The sequence below is a fragment of the Theropithecus gelada genome, chromosome 19, assembly GCF_003255815.1.
Source record: "Theropithecus gelada isolate Dixy chromosome 19, Tgel_1.0, whole genome shotgun sequence".
NCBI lineage: Eukaryota > Metazoa > Chordata > Mammalia > Primates > Cercopithecidae > Theropithecus > Theropithecus gelada.
The window spans coordinates 38,324,508-38,350,199 of NC_037687.1; the positions used below are offsets into that span (position 1 = coordinate 38,324,508).

The 25,692-nt window shown below is 48.6% G+C and overlaps 1 protein-coding gene across 4 annotated transcripts in view; it reads right to left on the bottom strand.

The window, feature by feature from the left end:
* LOC112612107 (carcinoembryonic antigen-related cell adhesion molecule 6-like) overlaps positions 1-25,692 on the bottom strand; it is a 96,323-nt gene that overhangs the window by 555 nt on the left and 70,076 nt on the right. The window contains exons 1-7 of one of the 4 annotated variants that reach the window (XM_025366212.1): positions 11,369-11,673; positions 9,849-10,208; positions 3,311-3,821; positions 2,015-2,129; positions 970-1,022; positions 633-664; positions 91-156 (exon numbers count right to left, since the gene is read on the bottom strand). In XM_025366212.1, the coding sequence (XP_025221997.1) occupies positions 2,018-2,129; positions 3,311-3,821; positions 9,849-10,208; positions 11,369-11,432 (1,047 nt within the window). In that variant the 5' untranslated portion in view covers positions 11,433-11,673 and the 3' untranslated portion in view covers positions 91-156; positions 633-664; positions 970-1,022; positions 2,015-2,017. Of the gene's footprint in view, positions 1-90; positions 157-632; positions 665-959; positions 1,663-2,014; positions 2,133-3,310; positions 3,822-9,848; positions 10,209-11,368; positions 11,674-25,692 lie in introns of those variants that run through there. The other 3 variants (XM_025366215.1, XM_025366216.1, XM_025366211.1) reach the window with 3 other exon arrangements.

Consider the following 25,692-nt stretch of genomic DNA (forward strand, 5'->3'; position numbering starts at 1 on the left):
CTGGATCTCAGAGCTCAGCTGGTGCCAGTCGGGACAGATCCTGGGTCCCCTGGGGCCTGTGGGACCAGAACATCCGTGGCCCACACTCACCTCATAGATGGGAGCGGCTGTCCTGGGGCCGGGTCGGGGGGCCTGGGCAGCGGAGAGGGAGGACATCTGTGGACAGGGATGGAGGGTCATGGAGGCCAAGCCTGCAAGTTTCCTGTCTCTGATTGACCAGGATTTACTTCCCTGTGTCTATTTCTGGTCATTTCCCCTCAGGAGTGACCAGCTCTGCCCCTGAGCTCAGCCTCCCAGTGTGGACACAGCACCCTGACCCTTTTCCTGGCTGGGCCCACCCCGCACCCTTGTTAATGTGGGCCCCTGACTGACGGTCCCAGTGTCCACTCTGCACCTGCCAGACTCCAGGGGTCTCCTCAGGCGATGGAGGGTCCCAGGGAGGGGTCAGCACAGGGCGTGGGTGGTCCCGGCCCTATAGGGAGGCCGAGCTCCTGGGCAGGGCAGGGCTAGCCTTGTCCTGTGTGTTCTGGGGAAGGTGGGTCTGTGCTGTGCTCGGGGGCTGATGGTCCCTCTGCCCAGAGCCTGCACAGCTGGGACCCCAGTAGAAAGGGGCTGGGAGGGGACAGGCTTACCAAGAAGGCAGAGCTGTGGGAGGGACCACGGCCTGGAAACAGAGACAGGAGTGAGCAGCAGGGTGGGAGGAGAGCCTTTCCCCCTCTCCAGGAAGGCGTGGGGTGTCCTCAGCTCTAAGATACCTGAGGAACTGAGGTTGGGGAGGTGACCCCTGACCCAGAGCCCACAGGTCAGGGCTGACCCGGCCAGTTGGGGCCCCCTGTTTGATGTTTTATGAGATCCTCTTTGCAGCCCCCGGGAAAGGATCAGAGCCTCCCTGGGAGTGACTGGCAGGAGCGGACACTGTGGGGTTGGCCTAGGGGTTCCCAGCCACACCTGGGCTGAGAGGACACTCACCAGGGGCAAGGACTTGGGGCTGCTGCTCCTTGAGGTCATGCTGGATGCTGGTTCTAGGAAAGGTCAGGGTCCTTTGGGAGGGTACAGGGTTAAAAGCCACAATTTTGGAGTTAGAACAGGGGACAAGAAGGGAACCCCATTTTCAAGGACGGGCATGGAGACCTCCTGTCTCCCTCAGGTTTGTGTTAGGGGGAGCCCAGCAGAGGGTAGCTGAGGAGAGGCTTTAGGAAGCCACATCTGTCCTGAGCAGAGGGGAAGGACCCTCAGGCAGATGCTGGGCCAGGAGAACATTGACCCAGGGACCCAGGAAAGGGACTGAGGACCCAAGGAAGGAACCAGACCATGAGGGTTGGCCTGAGAGGAAGGGTCAAGGCCCCAGAGGGAAAACAGGGCCACTTGTGCAGGACACGGAGGGGACTGCAAGTGTCTTGGATTCTCCTGGAACTGAGTGTCCTGAGTGGTGATGCTGAAATGGGACAGTGTCCTTGTCCTCTCTCTCAACCGCTTGGCAAGAGACACAAAGGACACTCCAGGACATGCTGGTGTGAGGCCCAGGTTCTCCCATCTCACACCTCAGGGCCTATGGTTACTACATCAGCCATGGGGGGCACTGACCCCACCCAGCCTGTCCAGGCTGGTCCACTCCCCATTGTGTGACGATGCCCAGGATCTGGAACCAGGAAATCCCCATCACTGTGTGGGTGGATTCAATGAACAGCGGGAGGTACCAATTACAGACCCCCCCTTCCTCCCTCCCTCCTTCTCTCCCTCCCTCCAGGCAGCTGTGGCTTTGCTGTGTGAGGGAACTAGGGCCACACTCAGGGGTGGGGCCTTAACTAGGCCAAATTCACAGAGGAGGAAGCTGTCGAGGCAGCAACCTAGGGTCAGGAGCTGACGAGGGGGGAGCTGTGGAATAACAGGGAAGGATCCCTGGGGACTTAGGAGGCCATGGAGAGCCTGGTCGTGAATACAGGACAAGATCTCCTTTCTCCTGGCCTAGAGTCAGCCTAGGGGGTGGGAGGAGGATGGGAAAAAGCTATGGTACCTTCTAGTTTTGGCAAGGAGCAGGAAACACACCAAGGCGGCCACCAGCGCCACTCCGACCAGGACCCCGGTCACCATGCCGGCGACGGCCCCCACAGGAAGGCCTGGGGCATTTTCTTCTGCAGAAAGAAGAAGGCAAAGTCTATCCCAGAGGAAACCACAGGGGCCTTGCGGGGAAGGTGTGCGGTCAGGGGAGAAGGAGAAGCCACGGGGCCTGAGTGCGGTCTGTTGTGTTGTCCTCATCGCGGATTCCCTTGCTTTCCACAGTGGCACAATTTTCAGCGGGCTTCCCACACTGGGCAGCACCAACTCATACATTCTCCCAGATGTGCTTGCACCTCACCCTGCTCCTGTGCCTTTTAGTCCCTCCTTCTTCTCGCATCATCCCTCTTCCCTCTGTTTTTCCTTTTCCATCCCGTAACACTCACAAAGGGCAGGCCCTCTCCATCAACTCAATGCTGATGAGTGGGGATGATGTTCATTGACTGTTTTTGGGGGAATTCCATGTACCAGGCACAGTGGGTACCAATGTACCTACAGCTCATCTCATCTTCCCATCACCTTGAGGGAGAGGAGCATCACCCCCAGCTGCAGAGTTAGCATCTGAGACTTATAGCACCTCAGTAAGTCAAGGAAGGTCACAGAACTTGTAAGTGATACAACAAAATTTGTACAGCATTCCAGGCTGGCCCCAAGGTCAGCTGTGAGAAATCAGAACAACAAGGGGAGGAGGGGTCCTGCAGAGATGGAGTGAGAGGGCTCAGGGTAGAGTTTGGAATTTGCTTGTGTCCAAGACATGGGCTGGGAAATAAGCTTCTAGGCTCTTTCAGAAAACTGACTGCCTCTACCAAGGGCCTAGGGCCTGTGCTCCAGGGATCCACTTACCAGAGACTGTGATTGTCTTGACTGTGATTGTACTGAGGCCAGTGGCTGAGTTATGGGCGAGGCAAGCATAGGATCCACTATTATCTACTGTGATGTTGGCGATAAGGAGATTTTGTGTGTGTTGCTGGAGCATTCCACTGACAAACCAGGAATACTGTGTGGGTGGGTTAGAGGCCACGTGGCAGGAGAGGTTGAGATTTGCCCCTGGGTGATAATAGGAGTCTGGGGGGGAAATGGTGGGAATGCCTGGTCCATCTGGAGCAAAGAGAATAAAGCCATAGATGATATCATCAGAGGGAAGGGGAAGCTGCTGGTCTGTGGAAGAGCCACAGTCTCCCTCTAAGCCAAGTCACAACCTTGAAGTCCTAATGAAACCCACTCTATCCACTGAATCTGGGTCTGAGACATTCACCTGTTTCTCCCATCACAGGCTGTGGACCCTAAGCCTCCCAGGACAGGAGCAGCCCCTCCTCTCCTATTCTTGGTCAAGGCTGGGTCTGCCCAGGTTTGCTCGGGACAGAAAGTCATGGCCAACCTGGGTGAGAGTCTGAGTCCTTGGAGCTGAGAGGGACTGAGAGGCCTGGCCTCTGGCTGTGTGGATTTGGGCTGGTGGCCCGGGCCACAGAGGAACAGAAGATGCTCACAGAGGACATCCAGGGTGACTGGGTCACTGAAGTTCACACTCGCTGGGTTCTGTATTTCACACTCATAGGGTCCTGTGTCATTCCTTGTGACACTGAGTAGAGTGAGGGTCCTGTTGCCATTGGAGAGCTGCAGCCTGGGACTGACCGGGAGGCTCTGACCATTTACCCACCACAGGTAGGTTGGGTCCTGAGCCTCAGATCCACAGGTGAAGGCTACAGCATCCTTGTCCTCCACGGGGTTGGAGTTGTTGCTGGTGATGGAGGGCTTGGGCAACTCCGCTGTGCAGATAACAGAGAGAACATTGCCCTGTGTGGCACCTGTGATTCCTCCACAGGCATATTTTAATCAGAATCAACATCTCCTATTCTTTGGCCAACCCCACTCCTTAAAAGACCAAGACAGGGCTGGGTCGGTGGCTCACATCTGTAATCCCAGGACTTTGGGAGGCTGAGGCGGGTGGATCACGAGGTCATGAGATCGAGACCATCCTGACCAACATGCTGAAATCCCATCTTTCCTAAAAATACAAAAAATTAGCCAGGTGTGGTGGCGGGTGCCTGTAGTCCCAGCTACTTGGGAGGCTGAGGCAGGAGAACGGCATGAACCCAGGAGGCAGAGCTTGCAGTGAGATGCGATTGCATCACTGCACTCCAGCCTGGGCGACAAAGCGAGACTCCATCTCTCAAAACAAACAAAACAAAGAAACAACAACAAAAAAGACCAAGACAGACATGTGTGTCACAGACAGATGCATGACCGTCTGAGGGCTCAGAGCCTGTGAGGCTGCCTGCCCGTGAAAGAAGCAGAGACTTTCTCAATTGTGAATTGAGGAGCAGCATTGGGTGGTGGACAGACAAGGACCAGGAGTCACATCCCCTGGCACCTCTCCTGTTCCTTCCCTGATGGCTGACTGCCTGGCTGACCTTGGGGTCCTCACCTGGAACACGCAGGTGCTGAGGTCTCAGAATTACAAGGTGAGGTTGTTCCTTCCAGGTGTGTCATGGTGACTGATATGATACAGTGAGTAAATAAAAGTTATAGTAGAAGGCTGGGCACGGTGGCTCACGCCTGTAATCCCAGCACTTTGGGAGGGTGAGGTGGGCACATCACCTGAGGTCAGGAGTTCGAGACCAGCCTGGCCAACATGGTGAAACCCCGTCTCTACTAAAAATACAAAAATTGCCTGGGTGTGGTGGCACACCTATAATCCCAGCTACTTAAGAGGCTAGGGAGAATTGCTTGAACCTGGGAGGCGGAGGTTGCAGTGAGCCTAGATCACACCATTGTGCTCCAGCCTGGGTGACAAGAGTAAAACTCTATCTCAAAAAAAAAAAAAAAAAAGAAAAAAGAAAAAAATAAAAGAGCAGAATGGTGATTTCCAAGGGCTGGGCGGAAGATGTTGTTCCTTGGGTGTGCAGTTTCAGTTATGTAAGATATGGAGGTTCTAGAGATCTGCTGTACACCTTGGTGTCTATAGTTAATAGAGTTTGGGTATCTCTTATGCATAAGAGCAAAAGTGTTTTGGATTTCTGATTATTTTTTATTTTGGAATATTTGTATTACAAGTATCGGTTTATCATCCCAAATCTGAAAATCCAAAATTTCAAAATGCTCCAGTGAGCACTTCCTTTGAACATCATGCCAGTGGTCAAAAAGTTTTGGATATTGGAGCATTTTGCATTTTGGATTTTTGGATTTGAGATTCCCCATCTGTAATAGTCCATTTTGCCCTTAAAAATTTGTCAGGAGTTTAAACAAAGGAGTTATGTTCTTACTGTAGTGAAAAAAAAGAAATTTTGGGGAAACATTAAACTTTTTTCTATCAGTGGAAGTTATTATTAATGGTCTAAAGATCTAAGGCAATTGCTGGCTGTAGTATTTCTCTTCATAACACAATAAGGTTTTGGTCTGCTAAACGCTGAAGACCAGCATAATCATGTTAAGCTCAAAGAAAGATGCTGACTTTGGTTTGAAATCAGTGACTCTCTGGGTAGAGAGAGAATTGTGAGTCCTGTTAGGAAGACAGAACTGATCAGAGAGAAAGTCTGAGATGTCTCAATAATACATAGAGAAGAATAATCCCAAATTAGGAGGTGTGATGTGTGTTATGTCAGTAAATTTAGAAAAAGCACTTATCTCAGTTTCCTGTGCAGAGTTAAGCAAAATAGGAAAGGGCCCAAAACAGTCATATGAAACGCCTTCCTCCTTTTCTCTAGACCGCAGGAAACACAACTAGAGTTTGATTAAATTATCTCGAATTGGGCAGAGTCTGACATGCCAGTGGCTTGTGCATCTCCCCACCTGAAGACCCCATCTTATGATAATGACATCATCACGAGGGACACAGGTGTGTGTGGAACAGGCAGTGAGTCCATCAGACAGCACAGGGCTGGCCAGCTCCACCTGGTCCCAGGAACCACCAGTATCCCATTACATGTATGTTACAGCCTTTGTAGTTGTCCCACAGCTACAAAATATAAAATATGCCATTGTCAATACAAAATATTGAATGTGAAGTTGAATATGCTGTTCCACTTTTTTTCCGCACTCTTTTTTTTTTTTTTTTTGGAGACAGAGTTTTGCTCTTGCTGCCTAGGCTGGAGTGAAATCGCACGATCTTGGCTCACTGCAACCTCTATCTCCTGGTTTCAAGCGATTCTCCTGCCTCAGCCTCCTGAGTAGCTGGGATTACATGCGCCTGCCATCATGCCCGGCTAATTTTTTGTATTTTTTGTAGAGACGGGATATCATCATGTTGGCCAGGCTGGTCTCAAACTTCCGACCTCAGGTGATCCACCCACCTCAGCCTCCCAAAGTGCAGGGATTACAGGCATGAGCCACTACGCCCGGGCTTTTACCACTCTTTTAAAACTTTGCTGTTTCAGGCTGGGCGTGCTGGCTCGTGCCTGTAACCCCAGCACTTTGGGAGGCCAAGGTGGGTGGATCATGAGGTTAGGAGATCGAGACCATCCTGGCTAACACGGTGAAACTTTGAAGCAAGGATGATTATAGTCCCTTCCTAAAACTAACTCCCTCTTTGTCAGGGATTGCCTTTGTAAAACTAATGAAACATTACGAGATTAGCATTATGGGAGGGGCCCGAATTGTGCTAAACTGTAGGCATAGTTTCTGCAGTCCCTGACTTCTCAGGACGCATGTGTCCAGAAGTCACAAGATTTGTGACTTCCCTAATTGTTCCCATAGATAACATCACTATTGTAGAACCTGAGATTGGTCTTTTGAGATGTTTCTCAGGCTTTTGCATTCTGGCAACTGACTGACTCCACCTGGACCAAGACCCATGATTCAGTGGTCTTGTGGTCCCCACTTAGAGATGATTTCAGCACACCAGGATCAGTTGCCACATCCCTATGATTTTATCCCCAACCAATCAGCATTCCCCATTCCCTAGTCCCCTGCCATCAGACTATCCATGAAAAACTCTAACCTCAAGCCTCCAGAGAGGCTGTTTTAAGTAATAAAAAAACTCCTGTCTTGCTGTTTGGCTCACTTAGCATTAAACTCTATCTTGACTGCAATATCGTGGTCTTGGTGAATTGGTTTTGTCTGTGCAGTGGCAGGAAGAACCTGCTGGGCAATTACAAGAGTAGGTGGAGGAATCACTCGTCCCTGTCCTGTGGCCTGTTCCACGTGTTGGCCTCATGGAGGGAAAGAGCCCTGGGTGGGGACACAGTGGAAGCTCGTTCTCCTTGTGACCTGGGGACACTGGCTCATGATGAAGCCTGGCAGGGGCTCTGATCCAGCTGATTTCTGTGCCTTTTTTTTTTTTTATTGTCCCGGAGTTGGGCCAGGCCACAGTGTGAGTGGGAAGGGAACAGAACAGCCAGTCTTGTTAGAGGGAGTTACTGGGGAATACCTAATGGTGGAGGAAGCTGTGCAGGGCAGGGGTATCCTCACTGTTGTGAAGGGGGATGAAGATAAGGGACAAGGGGGAACAGAGATAGTCAGAGATTACATGGCAGTGAGCTGTGGGGACTACAGTGACCTCATGGACCCCAGGGGCCAGGAGACCCCTGGTTATTCTGGAACCAGGACCAGGGAGCCCTGAAAACCTTCCCACAGATGAGCTGTGCCAGAGTCCCATGAGATGTGGTTCTTGGGGTAGCTTTAGGGGCAGGGGTTAAAGGAATGCAACAAGGATCCTGGCCCCTGGAGGGACAGGAAACAGGTGTGGCCAGAACCTTCTAGGATTCTGCATCCAAGATCCGGTCTCTGAAGAGTTTATGAATTATTCATCATTCATTCCTTCCCTCCTTCATCAGAGAACTACTGAGTGTGTGTCTCTCACTGGGCCCTGCGCTGGTGCAGGGTGTGAGTGGGGAGTGAAAGCAAGGTTGTTTCTTTATCCTCTCGTAGGGGTGACACTGACACACCAGGAAACACAGGATTTCGGGTCGAGTGAGGGCAGTGGTGCGCATCTGAGAGGGAGGCCCGGACATTCCTGGCACTGACTGTGTTGACACAAGGGATTTAGTTCCAGGTTAGGCTAATGTGTTAGGCTACTTTTCGTTACTATAAGGAAATGTCCGAGGCTGGGTAATTTATAAGGAAAAGAGATTTAATTGGGGCAGGGATCTGCAGGCTGTACAGGCATAGCACCAGCATCTGCTTGGCTTCTGGTGAGGCCCAGCAAGCTTACAATCATGCTGGAAGGAGGAGGGTGAGCAGGTGGTGTCATGTGGCAAAAGCAGGAGCAAGAGAGAGTGTGGAGGTGCCACACACTTTTAAAGAACCAGATCTGTGAACTCAGAGTGAGAACTGACTCGTCACCAAGGGGATGGTGAGAAACAGCCCCCATGATCTGAGCGCCTCCCACCAGGCCTCACCTCCAACATTGGGGATCACATTTCAACATGAGACTTGGAGGAGATAAACATCCTCACCTCCAACGCTGGCGATCACATTTCAACATGAGATTTGGAGAAGATAAACATCCTCACCTCCAACTCTGGCAATCACATTTCAACATGAGACTTGGAGGAGATAAACATCTTCACCTCCAACATTGGGGATCACATTTCAACATGAGATTTGGAGAAGATAAACATCCTCACCTCCAATGTTGGGGATCACATTTCAATGTGAGATTTGGAGGGGATAAACATCCAAACTATATCAGGAAAAACTGATTAATTTTCCACTTGCCCCTCACTCTCCAGACCAAAATCTCCCCTTCTGAGTTGTGGATGCCCAAGAAAAAAGAAAGAGGACTTACGACAGGTCTCAGGTCTGCAGATGTCTAATGATAGCCCCAGCCATCCCCTGGTGGAGAATAGGCAGCTGTAGCTGCAGAGAGACCTCGTATGACTCTAATCTGACACCTATGACTTGTGTGACCCTTGTCGGTGGCTGTGTCTCCCTGTTCCTCAATTTTTTTTCAATAAGTAGGATAAGTGCTATTTGACTGTGAGGTTGTTTGTGAATTAATCTCAAAATATTTAGAATTACTTGACCTCAGCTGTGTATAGAGGAGCTGCCCAAATGAACAGCATCTGTGCTTATTTGCCTCCAAAAGAGAGGTCCCTGGGCCTGATCCCTTGTGGAAAAGGAGCCGCCGGGAGCATCTTCTCTCTTCTTTTTCTCCCCCTGGGGATATTGAACTTCCCATGGAGTCATCTAAGTTCCCCTGGGCAGTGGGCTCATGCCCTAGTCATCTTGTCCATCTGTTCACTCCATGCTGAGTCTAAGGTGAAGGATGAGGCCCTGTCCTTGCCCAGAAGAGATTCTTGGGGCTGGACCCTGGCTGGTGACCAACTCCAGGAGCCACAACCCTCAGACAGCTGCTAAAATCTTGCTCCCAGTCAGCCCTGCCCAGGAGGTCTCACCCAGCCCTGGCACAGGATCCCTAGGGTCCCCAGGGTCACCTGGAGTCAGGAATCTGGGACAGGGATTTGCACAGGGGCTCAGCTCTGGGAAGAGCTGAGCTTCTCTGTGACTATCCTAGGGGGCCCCGTAGGCCAGGCCCTGACCCAGTTCTCCAGGGTCTTTCCTAGGGTCAGGTCCATGGAGAGGGCACGGGGTGCTTGGCTGACACTGACCTCCCCCTGCTGAGTGCCCCCATCAGACTGTCCTTCTTCTGCCCTGAGTGTCTGCAGGGTCTGGATGCAGGAAAAGAATTCTGATCTGTTGAAGTTTATCTCCCCTGTGTGTGTCCTGCACTAAATGCCCAAACCCCAACACAGGTTGTAATGCAGAGGGGACACAGGCACAGCCCAGGCCTGACAATCCCGTATGTGGGAAGTAGAACTGACCCCAACACCCAGAGGTCATGGGGAATCACTCACGATATACCCGGAACTGGCCAGTTGCTTCTTCAGTCACAAGATCTTCCTTTATGACTTGTAGGGTGTAGGATCCTGTGTCATTCTGGGTGACGTTCTGGATCAGCAGGGATGCATTGGAGTCTATTGTCTCTCGACCGCTGTGTGCGGGCCCTGGGGTAGTTTGATGAGTTCCTATTACATGTGATCCAATTCGACAGTTGGCATCCACTCTTTCTCCTTTGTGCCAGATGTAGCCAACAAGATTCTGGGACAGATTGTGGGCAAGTAGAAGAACCTCCTTCCCCTCTGCGACATTGAACGGCCTGGATTCAACAGTGAGCTGGGCAGTGGTGGGCGGGTTCCAGAAGGTTAGAAGTGAGGCTAGGAGGGAGAAAGCCTCGGTCAGTATTAGGACCTACGTATTGGGGTGGAAAGATGGGGCCCTGGGTCCTGAGAGAGTCTCTTCACCCCTCAGCCTTGGAGAGTGTGTGTGTGTCCACTTGGTCAAGGTCGGTAGTGTGACCTTTCTTCCTTCAGCACCTCTGACCTTGGCATTTTCCTGTTTGGAATCCCCTTCCCCAGGTGTCTGCATGGCTCCCTCCCCACTGGCCTCAGGTCCTGCTCACATCAGGGCATCTTAGGGAGACCCCTCCCCTGACACCTCCTCTAGAGACCCTGGGTCTTCCCTTTCTGACCTTTTTCTGCTCTGTTCCCTCCGGGGCTCTTGTCAACACCTGACCTCACATTCTAGATCTCTTTGGGTGTCTGTCTTCATCCTCGCGAGAGTGTGAGCTCTTTGAACACAGAGACTTGTCTGATATTTGTTGTATGCCAGTGCCTAAAATTTGATTGCAAATACTCGTGGGTGAGTTAATGAGTGGTGGTTATTTTGCAACTTGTGGTTGGTGGTTGAGGGCAGGGTTTAGTGCCCTGGTTATATTTTTATTTAAAGTGTCACCCTGATTAATTCTTATTCTTTTTTTTTTTTTTTTTTGAGACGGAGTCTCGCTCTGTCGCCCAGGCTGGAGGGCAGTGGCCGGATCTCAGCTCACTGCAAGCTCCGCCTCCCGGGTTGACGCCATTCTCCTGCCTCAGCCTCCCGAGTAACTGGGACTACAGGCGCCCGCCACATTGCCTGGCTAGTTTTTTTGTATTTTTTTAGTAGAGACGGGGTTTCACCGTGTTAGCCAGGATGGTCTCGATCTCCTGACCTCGTGATCCACCCGTCTCGGCCTCCCAAAGTGCTGGGATTACAGGCTTGAGCCACCGCGTCCGGCGATTAATTCTTATTCTTATCATTTTCTACTTGTAGTGACCAGTAATGATTAACTTGGAAAACATGATGAACTGATTTTCCTCCGTCTTATCAATCCCAGTTCAATGTGATTGTCTTGTTGTGACCCGTGTCCCTCTCTGATGTTCTCTCCCCTGAGGCTCCAGCAGAAGCCCCTGTCCCCTTTCAGAGCCTCGTCCTCCCCAGGAGACCCCAGCCATTCTCTGTGATCCCTCCTCCTGCCCACTCCCAGGAATCCTCCACTCACCTGCGAGCAGAAGCCCCTGCCAGGGGATGCATTCTCTGTGGGGAGGAGCCAAGGGGGACCCCATGGTCTTTGCTGCCTGCTCTTTCCTCCTCTGTGGAAAAGAGCCTGGGCTCCAGGAATGCTCCGTCAGGGCTGCTGTGACTGTAGGCTCTGCTTTCCTTCCTCTTTCTGTGCTGAGCTTCCTCCCAGGGCAGGAGCACTTTCCAGGGTCATGGGTGAAGCTCTGCCCCGGTCACTTCTCTGTCCCCTCCCGTCTCAGTTTTGCCTCCTTTTCTGTTCTTCCTTTTTCCCTTCTGTCTACATTTGAGTTCCCCAGACCAGGCTCTGAGAAGCAAGGCTTATTTGGACCCCTGTCTCATAACAGGACGATCCTCCCTCCCCAGCGTGGACCTCTACTATGCCTTGACTGTGGGTCTGTCAGCACCATGGAGAGTCCCTGGGGTCCCTGAACATGGTGTTATTTTCTCAGTGACAGAGAAACCCCTTTGTGTGTGCAGGGTCTTCTCACATGTCTGGGAAGATTGGATTTACTCCCAGCAAGGAGGTCACAGAGACGTCCGGGGTCCTAGAAATGGACACATCTAGGGCTAAAGTCCGAGTCTAAGATTCTGAGTTGTTCTTTCTGCAGAGCTATGTGACTCTAATTTCTTTGGAGTAACCGAGAATGAAGCTGCACGGTGCTGTAGCTTTATGTCATCCACACACCAGACATTTCTAGGCTGACTTTATGATTTTCTCTCCAGCTTGTACCACCTTTATTATTATATATTTCATCATTTTTTCTAAATACATTTAGTTTACAAAACCTCCTGTCCTAGTAGGGATCGGTGACTCAGATCTGTTATCGCAGCTACTCAAGAGGCTAAGGTGGGAGGATGGCTTGAGGCCAGGAGCTGGAGACAAAACATCCTTGTCTTATGCAATATTGTCCATGAAGTTACAGATTTGATCTGTGCTTAATTTTTTTCTCAACGTGTATTAAAATAAGCACATAAGTATTAAAGGCTTTAAAAAGCTTACTTACATTTCCCCTAAAATCAGTTTTTGGAAATGCTGACACAGTGGCATAAGCATGGACTTTATGTCTAGATGTACCTGGGGACAGCTCATGGTTCTGTCACTTAACTATGTCGAGTTGGACAAGTCATTTGGCTTCTATGATCCTCGTTTCCCTGATTTGTAAAAGGAGGATGGTAAAATCCTCCTTGCAAAGTTGTTGGGAATAAGTGAGCTGCTGTGGGAGCCCAGTGCCCAGGCGGATGTTGAGTACATGATGGTTATCATTGTGATTATTGCTGTGGAATTCTAGTTTTCAAAGAGAGTGTCTACGCTGGAATGTTGGGCTTGTGGCTTTCTGCTGATGTGGATGTGTGAAAAAGCTACTTTTGCTTGTTAGGATTTGTGGTGCATCTGTCATTATTTTCATTTCCCAGTTCCGCTACCTATTTTCTCTGTGATGTTAGTCAAGTTGCCTAAGTTTTCTTTTGCCTCATTTACCTAAGTTGTGAAATGTGGGTAACAATACACTAGTGTGTGTGTGTTATTTCCCAGCTCTGACCACTAGAGGGCATAGAAGCACCGGCACCTACTAGCAATGGGCATATAGGTGCCTATGGTCTGTAAACATCATTCTCCCATGAAAGGAACCAGGGTTCCCCAGAGAAATGGCCGATTCCAGGGCTAGGGCAGGAAAGCACAAGAGGAGACTGGAGCATCTTGCGGGGCCTGAGAGTAAGGCACAGCTTGAAAAATGATAGGGATGTGTGGAAAATATCACAAATGCCAACTAGAAGAAGCTCCCAATGGCCAATTTGGGGACAATACAGCAATATAATCAATAATAATAGTAATGTAGTCCAACCAATAAATACTTGAGAGTCCATGCTGATATATATAAATAAGTGAATACATACATAAATGAGAAAGAAAAAATAGCTCTTTCTTACAGCAGCTTTCCAGTTAATCAATGTAGAAGCAATGATGGAAATAGAAAATCACTGTTTGGCTAACACCACAGTAAGAATTGTTTATCGGCTACAATTATCTCTGGATTCTAGAAATTAATTGGTAAAAGTATGCTGAGAACAAACAGGCTGTTTGTGTATTTCCAAAGTATCTGTCCACAAGATGCTTATTAATTACAATGAGATGAATAGTAACTTTACAGTAGAGAAATCTGGCAGACACCACCTGAACCAAGGGCTTAAAGTGAACCCCATCAGTAATGAGAGATACCGACATCCTGGGGCTCTGGCTGGGATGTCCTGAGAAAGACACATCACTTCTGTGACAATCTTGCCCAAAATACACAACCTGAAACATCCCAAGGGAACATGAGACAAACACAAATTGAGGGGCATTCTATGAAACAACGGACCAGACCTCCTTAAAAGCGTCAAGGTCCTGAGAGAGGGAAAGAGTGGGAACCTCCCCGAGGCTGGAGGGACCTGGGAGATGTGATAATGTTACTCAGTGTGGGATCCAGGGTTGGACTCTGGAGCAGAAAAAGGACAGGACTAGGAAGATTAGCAAAATTTTATTTTATTTTATTTATTTATTTTTTTGGAGACAGAGTCTCACTCTCACTACAACCCCTGCCTCCTGTGTTCAAGCGATTCTCCTGCCTCAGCCTCCCGAGTAGCTGGGATTACAGGTCCCCACCACCACGCCTGGCTAATTTTTGTATTTTTAGTAGAGATGGGGTTTCATCATGTTGGCCAGGCTGATCTCCAACTCCTGACCTCAGGTGATCTGCCTGCCTGGGTCTCCCAAAGTACTGGGATTACAGGAGTGAGCCACCATGCCCGGTCCAAAATTTTAATATTTCTCTCTCTCTCTCTCTCTCTTTATATATATATATATATATACACACACACACACACACACACACACACGTATGTATAAATATGTGTGGTTTTTTTTTTTTTTGAGACAGCTTCTCGCTCTGTCGCCCAGGCTGGAGTGCAGTGGTGTGATCTCCGCTCACTGCAAGCTCCGCCTCCCGGGTTCATGCCATTCTCCTGCCTCAGTCTCCCGAGTAGCTGGGTCTACAGGTGCCCGCCACCAAGCCCGGATGATTTTTTGTATTTTTAGTAGAGATGGGGTTTCATCGTGTTAGCCAGGATGGTCTCGATCTCCTCACCTTGTGATCCGCCTGCTTTAGCCTCCCAAAGTGCTAGATTAAAGGCATAAGCCACTGCGCCCGGCCCCATATTTCTGTATTTTTAAATTTATTGTATCAATGCTAGTTGACTGATTTTGATAATTGCATTAGAGTTCAGGTTATTTGAAAAAGCTGGATGAAGGATATACTGAAACTCTGACTGTTTTTACAGTATTTTTGAACATCTGAAAAATGAAAACTAAAACAATGTAAAATGCATGAGATTTTTGTGAGGATGAGATAAATGTGAAGTGCTTAGAACAATGCCTGAGACACAAGAGTTCTTAAAACATATCAGCTATTATTATAAGTAATTTTATGATTAACAAGTAATATTATAAGTAATGAGTCATCTATTATAAATCATATAAAATACGATTTATTTCATAATATCCTCATATATTTTCACCCATTTCTTTTTTTCCCTCTCCCCTTTGAAAAGCATATTGAGCATGTATGTCATGAAAAGATAAAATAGGATTCGATTTTATTTTCAGAATTATTGTCGGGGATGAGGAAGAGCTATTATTTCCTCCAGCCACCGAGTAGCTCAGACTCAGGCCCGCATTGCAAACTTTGCTTGGCTGGGAAACAAGGCTTGAGCCTGGCCGCCGCCCACCGACATGGTTTGTGATGGCGCCCCCTGGCGGCACAGTGAGCTTTCCCCAGTTCCTCACCCTGGTGCTTTAGGAGCTACTTAGAAATTCTACACTGTTTATTTATTAAACCCTTTCTAGGTCACGCTGCGGATCATTTAATCTTCACAACAAGTCGGTGTGAGAAGGGGTATTTATTCATCTTAAGACGATAAAACAAGATGAATAAAGTGAAGCGACTTCTCCAGGGTTGCAAAGGGAATGACAGGGCCAGGACTTGGATCTAGGTCCCCCTGACTTCCAGGCTGATTGTAAATGTTCAAGTGAGCCTGAATGTGTGGCTAGGTGGAGAACTGTTGGTATAGAGTAGTGGTTGTCGACAGAGGGTGGTTTCCCCGCAGGGAACATTTGGCAATGTTTGGAGATATTTTTGGTTTTCATACCGGGGTGGGGACGGGAGAGAGGGAAGGCTGCTATTGGCATCTAGTGGAAAGAGGCCACGTGGATGCTGCTGAACGTCTCACAATGCACAGAACAGCCCCTACCACAAGGAACTGTTCAACCCCAATGTCAACAGAACTGCTATGAAGCCCTGGTCTGACTTACAAACCTGAGGATGCATTCTTGCGGTTAGCTAATGTTTGCCAAGTGCTGAGTGGATAGCGTGAGAGATGTGGAAACAGTGCACCAGTCTGTGCTGCCAAGGAGTGTGAAGTTTAGAAGGGCAGGGGGTGGAGGCAGGAGAGGCATATGAAAGCCTTCAATATAAGGCAGCAGACGATAAGTGCAACAAGACAGCGTCCAGTAGGGCTAAGCAGGCTCTCAGGACGGAGAGCGCTCATCTGGCTGTGGGAAGAACTGAGCCGTTGTCTGGCCTGTGGGAAGGTGGTTTTGAGCTGGGCGTGTGAGCAAAGTTGAGCTGATGGGAAAACACAAACCCCATTCAGGGAAGGGCAAACAGGCTAGTTTGAGTGGAGAGAGAGTAATTTTTAGTGAGTAGAAGGGCTTGCACTGGAAAAAGAGGTTGCAGTTAGAGCTTTGAGTTCAAGCTGAGGACTCTAGCCTGGGTGTCTGTCAAAGTGATGGAAGAGTCTTCCCTTTTGGAAGAGTGGTCTGGGCCCTAGGGCTGTGGGGCTCAGCAGCTTCCAGAGTGCTCTTTCTACAAAGGAGGGAATATTGGAAATTGGGGTGGAGAAGGGTGAATGTCTCCTGATTTTAGGACCAAATTGATGCAGAGTATGTAAGAAAGCCATTTCACCTCAAAGTGGCCTTTGGGGAGATGGTGCTCCCAAGTGGAAATATACATGGAGCTCTCTCTCTCTCTCTCTTTGAGATGGAGTCTTGCTGTGTTGCCCAGGCTGAAGTACAGTGGCACGCGATCTTGGCTCACTGCAATCTCTGCCTCATGGGTTCAAGCTATTCTCCTGACTCAGCCTCCCACGTAACTGGGACTACAGGCATGCGCCACCATGCCTGGCTAATTTTTTTGTATTTTTAGTAGAGATGTGGTTTCACCACGTTAATCAGGTTGGTCCCGAATTCCTGACCTCAAATCGTCTGCCTGTCTTGGCCTCCCAAAGTGCTGGGATTACAGGTGTGAGCCTCTGCACCTGGCGGGCTGAGCTCTCTTTTAGGTGGTTTCTTTGCAAAGGTCTGGGCCACTTTGCTTGTAGTGAAAACTGGAGTAGATTCAAAACCTTTTACCAAAGGTCTGCTTCCCAAAGGGTGCGCTGTTGCAGCAGGGCTTGGTGTGGCTAAAGCTTTAAATATGGACACTATCTGGTGATAGGATTTTCTTCAGTTTATTACATTACCTTCAAATAGCATTAAAATGTGTGCGTGCTTGGTACACTCTAAAGAATTCAAGTGGGCCGGGCGCAGTGCCTGTAATCCCAGCTGGGAGGCCGAGGCAGGTGGATCACAAGGTCAGGAGTTTTAGACCAGCCAGACCAACATGATGAAACCCTGTGTCTACTAAAAATACAAAAATTAGCTGGGCATGGTGGCGCATACCTGTAATCCCAGCTACTCAGGAGGCTGAAGCAGGAGAATCACTTGAACTTGGGAGGCGGAGGTTGTGGTGAGCCGAGATTGCACCACTGTAATTTAGCCTGGGCGACAGAACGAGACTCTGTCTCAAAAAAAAAAAAAAATAAAAAAATAAAGAAGAATATAAGCAAAGTTTGAGATCTACCTGAGCAACTTAGTGAGACCCCATCTCTACAGAAAAAAAATATTAGCGAAGCATGTGGGGTACACTTCTAATTATACATACTTGCGAGACTGAGGCAGGAAGGCTGCTTGAGGCTGCAGTGAGCTGTGATGGCACCACTGTACTCCTACCTGGGTGACAGACTGAGGTCCTGTCTTTACAAAAAGGGAATGAAAGCAAAGAGTTCCTTATCTTTAATGAATGTGCAGTTGCCTTTAACATCCTCCCACAACTGCCACCAAGTTTGACCCTGGGGAAATGCATTACTCTTCTGGGAAAAGCTGGGGAGAGAAGGCAAGGAAGCAAATCTTTGTTGAACCAGTATGTACATATATATATTTGCCAACTGTAGTTGCAGACACTGTCACATACAATATCTCATTCAACCCTCGCAACCCTGGATGTAAGTACAGTTTGCTTCTTTTAGTAAGTGAGGAAACTGGCACTGAGAGAGGCTCACTTGCCCCAGATCCCTGTAGCTGAAAGGGCTACATTTTGGTGCACATGTGGCCTGTTTTGCCCCATTTTCTCCCCCAGTTTCCCCTTCACAGACAGTCTTATTTCCCTGGATTGAGGCTGCTAGAGACCATGGACATCAGCATTAGTAGCAGCAACAGAAGGAGGGAAGAGATTAGAACTTTATTTTTTTATTTTTATTTTACTTTTTTTGAGACAGAGTCTCACTCTGTTGCCCAGGCTGGAGTGCAGTGGTGTGATCTCGGCTCACTGCATCCTCCGCCTCCTGGGTTCAAGCGATTCTCCTGTCTCAGCCCCTGAGTAGCTGGGACTACAGGCACACGCCACCATGCCCGGCTAATGTCTGTATTTTTAGTAGAGATGGGGTTTCACCACTTTGGTCAGGCTGGTCTCGAGCTCCTGACCTCATGATCTGCCCACCTCAGCCTCCCAAAGTGCTGGTATTATAGGCGTAAGCCACCATGCCCGGCCGAGATTAGAACTTTAATTGTGACTGTTGGTGCAGCTGTACGTCGCTTGGAGATTGTATGGAAACTGTCCAGTTGGAGGCTTCTAATCTCTGGGGATGGCTGAAGCCAGTGTACATGGCCTGGTAGTCTGTGCTTTAGTCCCACAACACTGTTTTCATGTGAGGGCAAAAGCAGTGAAGTGACGCTGTCTTGCTGTTAGGTAACAGGTTAGACTGTGTACTTTATGAAAATCTGGGAGGTGAAACTTGTTAAACAAAGAAATGAAGCATTCTTAAGAAATAAGGTGACTAACTTGGCAGCCGTGCCAGTTTCCTCCCTGTACTCCTTCCCACCTCCCCACACCCTGGTGCCTCATGATTTCTTCCTCAAGTCTTTTTTCTCATTTGGATTCCCTCCCTCTCTCTCTCTCTCTCTCTCTCTCTTTCTCTCTCTCTCTCTCTTTCTTCTTTCTTTCTTTCTTTCTTTCTTTCTTTCTTTCTTTCTTTCTTTCTTTCTTTCTTTCTTTCTTTCTTTCGACAGAGTCTTGCTGTGTCACCCAGGCTGGAGTGCCATGGTGCCATCTTGGCTCACTGCAACCTCCTCCTCCTGGGTTCAAGCAATTCTCCTACCTTGGCCTCCCGAGTAGCTGGGATTACAGGTACAGGCCCCCACGCCTGGCTAATTTTTGTATTTTTAGTAGACACAGGGTTTCACCATATCGGCCAGGCTGCTCTTGAACTCCTGACCTCGTGATCCACCCACCTTGGCCTCTCAAAGTGCTGGGTACAGGCATGAGCCCCTGTGTCCGGTCCCACCTTATACCTTTCAATGACCCTTTCTAGCTGAGTATTTGGCAGGAAAGTGATACTATGTATTGGTAGAAGAGACATTGACAAGGTCTGTTTCCCCTCTATGCTCCTGCTCCCATCTTTGGCAAAATATTGGCAATAGTAGTGTTGTTGCCTGGAAAGTTGCCTTGTTTCGGCTCTGTTCACAATTCCTTTCCGTTGTCTGGCTTAGTCATTCTGGTCTGAAGGAAAGGGAACTGAGTTAGGGGAAGAGACCCAGAGCTGCAGGTCCCAGAGGGTTTGAGAAACAGGAGCCACAGGAGGGAAGGAGCCCTGAAGTGTGCTTGCCCAGCTACTGGGGTGCCTGGCTCCAGCCCTTGTTTGGAAATGGCCCCAGGGAAAAGAAGAAAGGTAATAATACTTTAAGTAAACATTAGGGGCATAGAATATCAGCATTCACTAAACTTGACATTTATTTGAGACTTCAGGAAATGTGCTCAAAGGGAGAGGAGACGCTGGGCTTGAACGCTGGATGATATTCGTGGGTGCTGAAGGGAAGGCTAACAAGGGAGCCCTTTTTTGGAAGCCTCCAGGCAGGAGTGAGAACAGGTGACATGACTGTTTCCCTGAGAAAAGGGAAGAGGCAAGGCATGAGTCAAAGCCCTTTGATTTTTGTTGGATTGTTCTTCTCTCTCTGCATTTTCAAATTATCCCAGCCTGTTGACTGACACAGAGTTGATTGTGGACTTTGCTACTGCAGGGTTTATAAAGCACTGCAGGGGCCAGGGACTGTGCTAGGCAGTGGAGCCTCTGTCTAAGTTGAAGGTTCAAGCAGAGTCTAAACTTTTTCTGATACAAATTACTGATGTGGCTTTTTTTCTGGAAAATTCTAAAAATGGTCTCTGCCTTCAGGAGGCTTATGTCTAACCAGGGAGATGACATCCACTTCATAAAGCCTAGAAACATGAGTGCAGTCATCTCTCCAAGTGGCAGGAGTGCAGGGGGACTGAGAGGAACTTGGTCGGGTGGAACTTGAGCTGGAGATGGGGGAGGATTTGGGTTGGTGGAGGGCAGAGAGGAGGGCCGTGCAGAGCAGGGGTGTGTTGTAGGAGAGGTGCCCCCTGGAGCTCAGTGGATGGGGATCTTAGAGGACAGGAGCTGTTTGTGTTCATTTTTGTATTCCCTGAACTCACACAGGGCCTGGCACTTTGGGAGTATTCTATAAATGACTGTTGCATGGAATGATGGCTTGTAACCTGTTAACTTGTCCTGATGTGTTAGAAAGTGTACAAAAGCGCAGCCCATTAGCAGAAAGAAAATCTTACTGAAAAATGATCCCATGTATGCATAGAGCCTGGTGTGGCCACTTTACTTATGCTGCTGAGTTCTCATGAGTCCACACTGAGGCCACTGCGGGGGCCAGGAACTCCTTCTCAGACCTTCCTCCGGGTGCCTCAGTCTCTTTACCCCCCTGTTCTCCCAGGTCCTGCTCCCTGTCAGTTCACTCCATCTAGTTTCCCCTCCATGCACTTGGGGTGGGTGTCACATCCTGTGTCTCATCGAGGAGGGGGGGCTTCGGGTCCACAGGTCCATTGATTAAAACATCCTCAAGACAAGTGGACTTTCCTCTTGTTAACATGACTACTTACAATGCATCTTGAGAACATTATTTGTGTCAGGAGTCTCTCTGATGTACAGAAGCCCTTCCTTCCCCAGGAAGGAGGTAAGGGGAAGTTGGGAGAAAACACCGTCCTGCCTGGGTTACTTATTTCCCTATTCTACTGTGTACTTGGTAGACGTTCAAAAATATTTATTGACTTTGTTCATGATCCACATGGCTCTCATATAGTCATTTATTCACACACATATTCAGTGAGGCTTTGAGCGCCTAGTGTGTGCCTGGTATTTGCCAGACGGTGGATGCTGAGATCAGGTGTGCTGCTGTCTCTGAGGAGCTCTCACTATACAGCTGCACCTAGGGTGACCGAATCCACCTGCCCCACTTTACAGACATGGAAATTGAAGTGCAGGGAAGTTACAGGATTAGTTCAATGTCACAAGGTCACCAGCCTCAAAGTTACGGGAGTAAAGCAAGTTTCCTGACTTGCTGGATTTTCTGTTAGTGTACAGCCACCTGGCTGCTGCAGGTGCAGACGTGGTGAGCTCCAATAGGAGAGAGGACGTTCTGAGTGAAGTGGGAGTCCTGAGCACCCTGGATTAGCCAGGAGGACATGCTGGGTCCAGCTGTGACCGCACAAAGGACCATCGGGGACATTTGCATTCTCTTTTTCACTTTGAGCTTGAAATGACGAAATCTCAGCTCAGAAATGATCCCATGTATGCATGGAACCTGGTGAGAAAACCAAGAGTGGAAGACTTTTCACAGGGCATTGGTGAGGTGGGTCAGAGAAGCCTGTGCTGATGTCTGTCACGGTGTTTCTCACTGAATGGTAATGGTCTTGCTTTGAGTGGGTTCTGTCCATAACCTGGAGCTTTGTGAGGCAGTGACCGGGTGTGATTCACCTTTGTCTCTCCAGTGACAGTGCACAGCAGGCTCTGATAAATATTTCTTACAAAATAAAACAGAATAAAAAGTAGACATCTGCACACATGTGGGATGATTGAGCAGCAGTAGAAGCAGGAAAAGTCAGCATCCCCAGATCAGCTGATACGGGGTTCGACTTCTAAATAGGGGTGAGGTGCCAGGACGGGGATGGGGGTACTGTGGCTCTGCTGCTCTGGGGAACACCCCTGTGATTTGGAGTGTCTGCTGTGGTTGCTGCACTTCACTCGCCTGTGGGAAAGGGACTGGAGGGTGTGGGGCTTCAGGTGACCCCACGTGGGAAACCACCAAGGGAATTTGGGATGAGAGGCACATTTTTTTTAACCCAATATTTGAAGGTGGGTTGTACAAAGAAGTGTTAGACTTATTTCAGCCAATGGAGGACATAGGACAAGGATTGGTGAGTGTGAATCAGACATATTTTGGCTCAGGATGAAAAAGAACTGTCACAGTAAAGTAAGTTTCCTTGGGGAATTAACTGTTTACTGGTAGAATTTAGGCTAAGGCTGATGTTGAAAATACCCATTACAGTGGCTGGGAGTGGTGGCTCACGCCTGTAATCCCAGCATTTTGGAAGACTGAGGTGGGCAGATCACTTGAGGTCAGGAGTTCAAGTCCAGCCTGGCCAACATGGTGAAACCCTGTCTCTACTAAAATTACAAAAATTAGCCAGGCATGGTGGAATGCACCTGTAATCCAAGCTACTCGGATGGCTGTGGCAGGAGAATCGCTTAAACCCAGGAGGCGGAAGTTGCAGTGAGCCAAGATCGCGCCAAGATCGCGCCACTGCACTCCAGCCTGGGTGACAGAATGAGACTCCGTCTCCAGAAAAAAGAAAAGAAAAGAAAAGAAAAGAAAAAAAAAGAAAAGAAAAGAGAAAAGAAAAGAAAAGAAAAGGAAAGACCCATTACAATGATTTTTAAGGTTACAAAGGCAGAACTTGGCTTGGAACCGTTTCTCACTGATCACATATTGTTATAAAAACTGTTTTTTGCAATGGGTTATTGCTCTGTGATGCAGGCTGAGCTCTCTCTGACAGTTACTTCCAGTCTTTGTGGGCGGTTATGATTCTTTTACCTCATCTGTGACTTGGACTTCATCTCCTACACCCTGCCCGCTCCAGCCCCATCCCCTCCACGACTGGTGAGACCGGTAAGAGTTAAGTGCATTTGCTGATGATCGTCACAAGGTGGCAGCACAGACGTTCGGGTGTTTTCTAAATCTCTACCTGGGTGTGGGCGCGTCTAAGAGGCTGTTTTAAGAAAAGGTCACGAATGAGGCGAAGGTCAATGTTATTTTCCTTCTTTCTCCTGTGAGGTGATGGAGTTCAGATGACTGTGAAATCATTGCATTTTAGAACTGGAAGACACTTCAGTAAACTGTGCTCACAGATCCCCCAAAGATCTTGTTTAAATACAGATTCTGATCCTTCTGGTGGGGTCTGAGACTCTACATTTCTAAGGTGCTTTTGGACATGTCGTTGCTGTTGGCTGGTGGGTCACACTTTGAGTAGCAAGGGTTGAGGGTCATTTAAACATTAATTCTCATTGCACCTGATTATAGATGAAGAGAAACCGAACTGCAGAGAAAGAATGTAACTTGCCCCACCCTGCCATGCCCTTACTGCATGACTTTTTGTATTTAAACCCACAGCTTTAGCCTCTCCGACTGGTTCTTACTCCATACATCATGTGGTCCTGTCACTGTTGTTGGCGGCATCTCTCTAGCTTAGGAATCCAGAATCCCCTTTTCACCACCTTCTTTGGTCTTGGCTCAAGGTTTCACTTTGGCTGGTTCTGTCTTCTCAAAACCTTCAGTGACTTTTCTGTAATCAGATCAAGTTTGAACGTCTGTCTAGTGTTCATTTCTCTGCAGCATATTATCCCCCTTTAGCAAGCTTACTTAATTCCCTGTTTTAAAATGGTTTCTTTCTGCTTCAGCTCCCCCTGATCCTTCCTATTCCCTACACATACCCTGTTCAGGTCTCTCGGTGGCAGTGGTGGTGGCATGGGCTTCGGTGTTAGACTCACTGAGGTTCTAATCCCACATCCACCAACAGCCTTGGCAAGTTACTTCCCCTTTCTGAGGATCAGTATCCTCCTTGTGAAATATCCCCATATCCTGTGTGAGAAGAGTAAATAAAATAACATCTGCAAACACACTCTTATTCCTGGGAGCCTCTTCAAAACTAGCATCTCCGGTGGGGCCTATGTGCATCTTTGTGCATCTAGAGTGGTGCAAAGTGTGCATCTTTGCATGCTTTGTGTATTTCTATCACACGATTCATCATTTCCTTCCCATCAGTGGCAATTAGGAGCTCATCTCAGGCTTAGGATAGTAAAATTATATGGCATGTGTTTTCACTACAATAAAGGTCTCTCTGAGATCTGAGGAGGAAATCCGCCAGGAGGGTTGGATGCTTTACTCAGGTTCCCTTGGCTTCTGTTTCTCTTTGTGTCTGCTTTCCTAAGCCCGAGTCTTTCAGGGCCTAACCCAAATCCTTCCTGTTTTGTGAAATTTTCAACCATTTTTGACCCAGTCGATCCCACCCTTCTGTAACTTATTTCATCTATGTATTGGCATTTAATTATGTGCCAGCCCTCCCAGTGAGACCTCCATAGAGAGGCTGGAAGGGTGCTGGCTGTGTGAGAATTGAAGGTTGAGTGAGTTCTTTTCTTACTACGCCCTGAGTGTTAGAGCGGCCTTCTATTTTTTTTGTTTTTTTTTGAGACAGGGTCTCACTCTATCGCCCAGGTCGGAATGCAGTGGCATGATCTTGGCTCACTGCAAACTCCACCTCCAGGGTTCAAGTGATTCTCTTGCCTCAGCCTCCCAAGTAGCTGGGATTACAGGCACCTGCCACCATGCCGGGCTAATTTTTGTATTTTTAGTAGAGACGGGGTTTCACCATGTGGGCCAGGCTGGTCTCGAACTCCTGACCTCAGATGATCTTTCTGCCTCAGCCTCCCAAAGTGCTGGGATTACAGGCGTGAGCCACTGCGCCTGACCCTGCCTTCTCTTTTTTTCCAGCTATTGCCAGTAGCAGTTCCTCCTGGACCAGCAGCACCAGACCCTGGCAGGCATGTGAATACCCTAGGGATTGCTCTTGTCAGGGTCCTTCCTGCCTCTGGGTTTTGGTTACAGTGGCATGTTTTTTTTGCATGTTATCAGATGGCCCCTCTGATGAGGGCACTGATGATATGTTTTAATAAAAACCTCAGGGTAATAACTCGGGAAGTTGAACACAGTATCCTCTTGCTTAAACAGCCGTTAAACAGGAGATGTGTAAATTTTCCTATTTTGTGAAATTTATAACAGTCTTTATTCTCTTACTTCAAAAGAGATTAAGGACAAAGGACCAAGTGGGGAAGACAAGGTCGTTTAGGGGAGGTTTGTGAATTTTTCCTTCAATTATACCCGGAAGTGTGCATCTTGGCACATGTGGTCATATATTTCCATGACATAATTCATAATTCCCTTCCTGTCAGTGGCAATCAGGAGCTCACGTCAGGCTTGTGATAGTAAAATTTTATGGTGTGGGCCAGGCGCCGTGGCTCATGCCTGTAATCCTAGCACTTTGGGAGGCTGAGGTGGGCGGATCACGAGGTCAGGAGACTGAGACCATCCTGGCTAACACAGTGAAACCCCGTCTGTACTAAAAATACAAAAAAATTGGCCAGGCATGGAGGCGGGAGCCTGTAGTCGGAGCTTGCCAAGATTGAGCCAAGATCGTGCCACTACACTGCAGCCTGGGCGACGCAGCGAGACTCCATCTCAAAAAAAAAAAAAAAAAAAATTATATGGTGTGTGCTTTCATTACGATATATGTTTCTCTGAGGTCTGGAGAGAAAATAGTCCAGAAGGGCTGGACACTTTACTTGGTATCCTGCCTCTCTCTCTCTTGTTTTTCTTTTTTTTTGAGACAGGGTCTTTCTCTGTCACCCAGGCTGGAGCACAGTGGTGCAGTCATGGCTCACTGCAGCCTCAGCCTCCTGGGTTTGAGTGATCCCCCCACCCCAGCCTCCCAAGTAACTGGGACTACAGGCGTGTACTACCATGCTTGGCCAATTTTTTTT